At 49.6% G+C, this 8,095-nt stretch overlaps 1 protein-coding gene across 2 annotated transcripts; it reads left to right on the forward strand.

The window, feature by feature from the left end:
* The first annotated feature begins 244 nt into the window (after positions 1 to 244).
* Positions 245 to 1,330, forward strand: LOC109753178 (photosystem I subunit O). 2 transcript variants are annotated; one of them, XM_020312101.4, is made up of 4 exons: positions 245 to 532; positions 613 to 697; positions 788 to 967; positions 1,057 to 1,330. In XM_020312101.4, the coding sequence occupies exons 1-4, from the start codon at positions 460 to 462 to the stop codon at positions 1,151 to 1,153; spliced, it is 435 nt and encodes a 144-aa protein (XP_020167690.1). In that variant the 5' UTR covers positions 245 to 459; the 3' UTR covers positions 1,154 to 1,330. The 2 variants fall into 2 exon arrangements, with proteins under 2 accessions (XP_020167690.1, XP_045089013.1); XM_045233078.2 differs by having other exon boundaries at positions 297 to 544.
* The last annotated feature ends 6,765 nt before the right edge of the window (positions 1,331 to 8,095 follow it).

Raw genomic sequence — 8,095 nt, forward strand, 5'->3', positions numbered from 1 at the left:
AAACCGGCTGGGTGTTGCCTGCCGTTCGATCAATCTTGGATTGGACGGGTGTGAAGACGGCCGATGCGTGCTGAGTAATCCAGTGGTTGAGCGGAAGTGTTTTCCATTGCTAAAGCGAAAGATAAATTTGTTATTTCAGCACCTCGCTACAGGAAACAGGCGAAGCTCCGAGTGTAGTTAGGATAAAGGTCACCATCGATATACCAGGCCTTATCCACACATATCCAAGTGGAGCATCCCCATAGGCCGCTCCTCCGGCAACAAATCTATTCCATCCACTGCAAGTGATCCACATCAGGAACGGCCCCGCAACAATCTCCCCCTCTCGTTTGCTCTCGCCACCACGCGTCTCCATCCGTGCCCGTAGCAGGTAGCACCCACCAGGAAATAAGAGCTAGCCGGCCGGTGCTCCACACGGAGACGTACGACCATTCGCATCGCAGCACACCAGCTTAGACCATGGCCGCCGCCACCTCCACCGTCTCCGGCCTCGCCGGCGCCGCGCTCGCCCGCCGGCCAGCCTTCTCTACCAGTACGTGCCAGCGTAGATCTCTTATAAGCGCCTAGCTTTTTTCTGGCACCCATTTGAGATTTGACGTTGATGTTGTGTAGGCTTCACGAGTGGCGGCCGGGTGTCGGCGAGGAACCCGCTGATGACGAGGAACCTGGAGAGGAACGGCAGGATCACCTGCATGACGTAAGAAGACGACTCTGTTTTACACATACATCGGCGTGTGAGTTGCTGTGTCACTGACGGATTGTTTGTTTCGCGTTGTTGGGCGATCAGGTTCCCGCGGGACTGGCTGCGGAGGGACCTGAACGTGATCGGGTTCGGGCTGATCGGGTGGCTGGCGCCGTCGAGCATCCCGCTGATCAACGGCAACAGCTTGACGGGGCTCTTCTTCTCCAGCATCGGCGAGGAGCTCGCCCACTTCCCCTCACCCCCGGCTCTCCAGTCGCAGTTCTGGTTAGGATAAACCCAAACCACTCGTGAAGCAGTATATGCTTGTGTTTCAACTTGGGGTTTGATTCTGGTTAATGTAATTGACACTGCAGGCTGTGGTTGGTGACGTGGCACCTGGGTCTGTTCATCGCGCTCACCTTCGGCCAGATCGGGTTCAAGGGCAGGACCGAGGACTACTTCCAGAAGTAGTGAATTAACTAGCTTTAGTTCATGCATGTGCATCGTCCTTAGGCTGTTCAAGGGCTGCTTCTGCGCATGCGTGTTCAATGTAAAATCTGTCATGCCTTTTGGTTTTGTGCATGCGTGTGGCTTCGCAAGCCGTGTGATTGCTGTTTGTTAATTACCTCTTCCATGCTAAGCACAAAACTGAGTTCAACAACAAGTACTACTACTACCGCAACAATAATTTGTCACCACGGCCTATACTTTTTGCGGAAAAACTTCCAATCTATTCATCATATATCATGGCAGTACAAAGGACACAAATAATACAAACTACATTCATGTTCATAAACCACCTAGCGACGAGTACAAGCACTGGAGCGAGTCAAAAGTGCGTCGTCATCATCGCCCCTCCCTCATCAGAATTGGGCAAGCTTTCTTGTCATAAACGACCAGGAAGTTGTCGTGCTAAAATCCCAAAGTACCAACGCATCAGAACAACAACCGCCAACAATGAAGAGAAGCGTATATCGGAAGGATCTAACCTATTAACATATGGACGTAGACTGGATCCAAACAAATCTATTGAAGAAAAACACCGACCAAATCCTGCAAGATCCGCCGGAGACACACCTCCACATGCCCTCCAACAACGCTAGACGCGCCATCAAGTCGGAGGCTAAGCGGGGAGAACCTTATTCCTTTTTCAGGAAGCCGCTGCTACCTCACCTTCCCGAGCAGGACACAAACCCTAAAAAAGCTCAAAAAACACCTAAAAATGAAGCAGGAGCCCTCCGACCGGCAAGGCCCGTGGCCCCCACACCCCGCATCCATGGCCCTAAGGCCACTAGAGATGAGACATATCGGCAGCGGCAACGGCCGCGGAAGGAGGGTAACCCTCGTCCTAGGAGGAGTTGCTCGTGGGGGACGAACGCGAAATGCTCCATGGCCTGTATATGTTTGATTATGACGGCCAATTAGCCACAACTCTAAACTTTTTCTTAAAAAAACATGTTTCTTTATAGATTTAAAGATATTGCTTTTGAACTGTAAAACAAACTCGACACATAACACAAAAATATTTTCTTTTGGCTTTTTTGATTTGAAGATTGCTCAATGCGCCTCTTTTGATGGAACACAACAATGTGATTAATTTTTCACCGATCCCGACAAAAGGAAAAGAAATTCACCATGCTTCACCATTGAGACTCTTTCAACCCCAGCAGAAAAGAAAAGACTCTTGCAATAACCAATCGAATCTATGGTGTGTTGTTAGTTACCCCTTGAGCATATGTTTTTCTACACCATTAAGACCGTGTTGGACAAATCACTTCATGGAGGGAGACATAGTCAAGAGACCCATTTGACAGGCCAGGATATGTCTCTTGTGACACCCCGATAGTTAAGCTATAATAAACACTTGCTAATCATTCCAGGTCATCATAATTAAACTTTTGCTAAACCTCACTTGTTTCAAACTGAGATCAAATTCAAATTCAAATAACAATTCAAATTATAATTTCATAAAACAGTGAATTAAAAATGTTCAAAAGGTTGCAAATATTCACAAACAAATTAACAAACATCAAACATCATTTTGGGAATGTTTATATGCCTCTAAGATAATTAAAACAAGAACAAACAACATTTAAATCAACCTTTTAAAAGTAAACAATTATTAATCCTTTTTCAAAATGACTTGAAACTTTGTGAGCAACTCAGTTATATGACCCAATATTTATGTGCCAAGTTTCATGTTCATCAAAATTCATTTACTACCTAAACTAAAGGCAAAATAGAGGTGAGATAAATAAAAAACAAAAACAAAAACAAAAACAAAACAAAGGAAAAGCCCCTCCCCCCTCACTGGGCTTCGGCCCAGCTGGCCACTGAGCTAGCCAGGCCGGCCCAGCCAGCTCAACCCACTCCCCCATATCCCCCTGTCTAGGAAACCCTAAATCGAAAACCCCCCACTCGCTCCCCTTCTCCTCCCCCACCGATCTGGATCGGGAACGGCCCCGATCCCGTCGCCCCATGTCCCCGCGGCGACTGCTCCCTCGACGGACAACGCCGCCCCGCCGCTCAACGCCGGAGCCATCTCGCTAGACTACCTCCCCATCGCGTGTCGTCCCCGAACTCCTCCCCATGCCCCCACTGCCCCGCGCCCTACAACCCCGGTGAGGCCTCCGGCCTCTCCTCCTCTCCCCGCACTCGTCGTCCGCTCCGGCCGCTCGTCCACGTGCGCGCACACGCCGTGCTCGTCTGCACCGCGCCGCGGCCATGCAACTGCCGCAGCTGCTCTTCCTCCTGCTGCCTTCGCGCGCCGCGCTCGGCCGCGCCCCGCTCTGCCCTGCATGGACACCACGCCCCGCTCGCGTCGCGCGCCCTGCACCCGCACGCGCACACCACCTCGCCCCGCAGCCCGTGCCTCTAGCGCCTCCGCTCGCGCTCTGTCCCGCAGCCCGCCTCACGCGCCGGCCTATGCGCCCTCGCCCCGCTCACCTGCGGCGCTGCTCGCCCGCGCCCTCCGCACAGCGCTGCTCCGGCCGCCGCACCTGCTCCTGCGACGTCGTGCGCCTCCAGTCGCCCGCCCATGGTCCCCTCGCGCACCCCGCGCCCGCGCCGCCTTCTCCGGCCTCTTCCAGGCCACCTCCACCTCCGCCAGGCAGCGTCAGACCGCGCCCGTCGCGCCCCGACCTCCCGTCGCGGCTCCTACCGCTGCACTACCTCCCTAGCTGTTGCCGCTATGCGCCGCCCCTGTCATTGCCTCGCCGACGCCACCCCCCTCCCGTTCCGCTGCTAACCCTGGCTGCCATGCCCGCGCGGCTTCCGCATGGGTCGGGCGCCCGCGAGACCCTGCGACCGTAACCGCCCAGTGCCCGTTTGGCCCTTGGGGCCTATGACAAGGGGGCCCCGTCCGAGAACGTTAAAAAAACATATATAAAAAACAAAATAATAATATATTAAGCAATTAATTAATTAATTAACCCTAATTAATTAACCTAATTACTTAATTAACACACTGATATGTCACTGACTAATGGGGCCCACACTTACTGGACCCACAGGCCAGGTTTGACTCTGGGCAGCTGGGCTTGACCTGCTGACGTCATGGTGATGTCATGCTGACATCACCTTTCACTGTTATGGATAATGTTCGGTTTAAATAATTAAATAAATTTGAAAAAAATGCATAAAGCTTTGAAAAATCATAGAAAATAAACCGTAGCTCAGGTGAAAATGTTTTCTACATGAAAGTTGCTTAGAATGACGAGACGAATCTGGATCCGTAACCCGTTCGTCCGCCACAGATCCCTAGCATAGTAAACACGCAACTCCCCCCCCTCCGGTTCATCTGTCCGAAAACGTGGAACACCGGGAATACTTCCCCGGATGTTTTCCCCACTTCACCGGTATCATCTACTACTGCGTAAGGTCACCTCTAGCACCACGTATTGCTATGTTACGCTTTGTGATGCTTTGATTGCTCTGTTATTTATTGTGTTCCCCTTCCGTTACTTCTTTCCGGTAGACCCCGAGACTGTCGGTAGACCCCGAGACTGCCGGCGACCCCCAGTTCGACTACGGTGTTGACGACCCCTCCTTCTTGCGAGAACAACCAAGCAATCCCTCCCCCTTGATCACCAGATATCGCCTATTCCTTCTCTCTATTGCTTGCATTAGAGTAGTGTAGCATGTTACTACTTTCGGTTAAGCCTATTCTGCTGCATAGCCTGTCTTTGCTACTATTGTTGTTACCTTTACCTGCAATCCTAAATGCTTAGTACAGGATGCTAGTATTCCATCAGTGGCCCTACATTCTTGTCCGTCTGCCATGCTATACTATTGGGCCGTGATCACTCGGGAGGTGATGACGGGTATATACTTATATACATAATGTATGATACTTGTGGTGACTAAAGTCGGGTCGGCTCGTAGAGTACCCGCGAGTGATTGACGGATTGGGGCCTGAAAGGACATTTGTCCCGATGGCCCTCTGTGTGGATCTTTGTGGCGGAGCGACAGGGCAGGTTGAGACCACCTAGGAGAGAGGTGGGCCTGGCCCTGGTCGGCATCTGCGGTTACTTCATAATAACACGCTTAACGAGATCTTGGTATTTGATCTGAGTTGGGTCATTGACCTTATACGCACTAACCGCCACGTGGGACAAGATATGGGCAACCGGCGTCGTGGTATCAGCCGAAGCTCTTTTGACGTCAGCGACTGAGCGGCGCGCGCCGGATTGGACCGTAAGTCTGCGCTTGTATTAAGGGGGGTAGGTCTGCTTCCGGCTGCGTACGCAACATGCAGGTGTGCAATGGGTGATGGGCCCAGACCTCTGCACGCTTAGGATTTAGACCGGCGTGCTGACCTCTCTGTTGAGTCTAGGTGGGGCTGCGACGTGTTGATCTCCCGAGGCCGGACATGACCCAGGAAAGTGTGCCCGGCCAGAGGGATCGAGCGTGTCGGGTAATGTGGTGCACCCCTGTGGGGAAGTTGATCTATTCGAATAGCCGTGTCCACAGTAACAGGCGACCCGGAGTTGTACCTTGACCTTATGACAACTAGAACCGGATACTTAATAAAACACACCCTTCCAAGTGCCAGATATAACCCGGTGATCGCTCTCACACAGGGCGACGAGGGTAGGATCGCCGGGTAGGATTATGCTATGCGATGCTACTTGGTGAACTTACCATCTACTCTCTTCTACATGCTGCAAGATGGAGGCTGCCAGAAGCGTAGTCTTCGACAGGACTAGCTATCCCCCTCTTATTCTGGCATTCTGCAGTTCAGTCCACCGATATTGCCCCTTTACACATATACCCATGCATATGTAGTGTAGATCCTTGCTTGCGAGTACTTTGGATGAGTACTCACGGTTGCTTTGCTCCCCCTTTTCCCCCCTTTCCTTTCTTCTCGGACGTCGCAACCAGATATTGGAGCCCAGGAGCCAGACGCCACCGTCGACGACGACCCCTACTACACCGAGGGTGCTTACTACTACGTTTAGGCCGCCGACGACCAGGAGTAGTTTAGGAGCATCCCAGGCAGGAGGCCCGCGCCTCTTTCGATCTGTATCCCAGTTTGTGCTAGCCTTCTTAAGGCAAACTTGTTTAACTTATGTATGTACTCAGATATTGTTGCTTCCGCTGACTCGTCTATGATCGAGCACTTGTATTCGAGCCCTCGAGGCCCGTGGCTTGTATTATGATGCTCGTATGACTTATTTTATTTTTAGAGTTGTGTTGTGATATCTCCCCGTGAGTCCCTGATCTTGATCGTACACGTTTGTGTGTATGATTAGTGTACGATTGAATCGGGGGCGTCACAAGTTGGTATCAGAGCCGACTGCCTGTAGGAATCCCCTTCCACACTCCTTGGCCGAAGTCGAGTCTAGTCACTACAAAACTTTTACTAACATGGATGTGTGTCTTACGGGCCCACGTCGCCATTTGGGTGGTATTAGGATCTTTTATTCCTCATCTATACTCCGGGACTCTGATCTCTCTTCTATTCGGGTTAAAATGGATTTACTAACTCTAACTCTAGGTTCACGTAACTACTTCCTGCCGGAGAGCCCCTTCGTTCCAGATGATCGACTGCTTCAATAGAAGATTCTGATAATACTCTCTGATGTCATCGCTTTTGCAATTCCCTTCCATCGATAAACCCTATGGATAACCACGTACACTTGCCATTCATACAATCATTCCTCGTTGATCTTGTTATTACAAAATACCTCGAAATTCTCTCTATTGTTTCGAGAATACTTTGTGCCTACTGCCTTACCATTCTTAGCCACATGAATACCCTTACGAATAATTCCTCGCACTTACCGAGTATCCGCTCATTCCCAGTTGTTCATGTGTTTCACAAAAGTCTTTGAAATACCATTCGATCTTCCGAAAATCCTGAGCAGCCTATTGCTCTTGAAATTCTTGCTTGCTTGCATTATGGTTAATCCAATAAGCCTCGTAATCTTATTGGCATCCCTTGTCATTATCATTTTGAGTCTGTTGATGCAATTTGTTGCGAATGCTTGCAATCCTCAATCAGACCTTAGAATTCTTCCTTCCGACTCAGATGTCATTTTAAACATGAGCTGGTTCTCGCCAATCAAATTGCCGTCGATTGTGCCCCTAAGTCTATTGAACTTATCCATCCTTGATCAGAGCGTCTGCTTCTGATCCTTCACTTTGTAAATCATAATTCTCTTGCATTTGAGCTTTCAATTAGTCAGTTGTTTCTATAATATGACCTCCTTGAATTCTTTCTTCTTCTGGTTGAGTACCGATGCTCACATCAGATCTCTGGTGGACCACCAGATCCTTTGTTGAATTATCATCCGACAGTGTCCTTCATATTCAATAACCTTGTGAGCCTTTCCATGGGTATATAATGCCTTTGGTAAATTGTATCCTCTGCTTTCTCAACCATGCTCTGCCTTCGACCTTGTATAAATTACTCCTAAAGTTTGTGGTATATGTTCCTAAGAGGCCCTGATGGGTTGAACCTATGCCTTTTCTAATCTGTGTGAACCCGGAAACTACTACGGGTCATACTCTACTATTGTTATGTCAGATAAAACTTCAACACTACAACTTCGTCGAAGGCGAGAAGTGAATGAAAGGTTATGCATTAGAGAAGTGGGAGTCGACCTTGAGCTTTGTGTTCATGCCCATGGACATGATGTAGATCCTATCATGGAAACTTCTTGTAATAATAACTATTTCCTTGATAAATATCATCTGGTGTCTGTGAATTGATCCTTTGCAACCGTGGTTCCGACCATGATTGTTCTCCTTTGATTCTATTTCTCGGACATAAAGTACTTGCCTTTTGTAGATCAGTACGCCTTCCCAACCTCTATTTTGTTCTACCTTCGAGTGTTACCCCCTGGTATCTCAAGGATATCAACCCATTGCACTTCATCTTATGAATTTCTAATGAAGTAGTACCTTTCC

Source organism: Aegilops tauschii, chromosome 2 (genome assembly GCF_002575655.3).
Source record: "Aegilops tauschii subsp. strangulata cultivar AL8/78 chromosome 2, Aet v6.0, whole genome shotgun sequence".
Classification (NCBI taxonomy): Eukaryota; Viridiplantae; Streptophyta; class Magnoliopsida; order Poales; family Poaceae; genus Aegilops; species Aegilops tauschii.

Excerpts from the sequence above, each read along its gene's own strand:
- LOC109753178 (XM_045233078.2), top strand. The coding sequence starts at position 460 with ATGGCCGCCGCCACCTCCACCGTCTCCGGCCTCGCCGGCGCCGCGCTC. Across the intron at positions 545-612 it reads CTCTACCAGTACGTGCCAGC|GCTTCACGAGTGGCGGCCGG; the intron begins GTAGATCTCTTA and ends GATGTTGTGTAG. Across the intron at positions 698-787 it reads GGCAGGATCACCTGCATGAC|GTTCCCGCGGGACTGGCTGC; the intron begins GTAAGAAGACGA and ends TTGGGCGATCAG.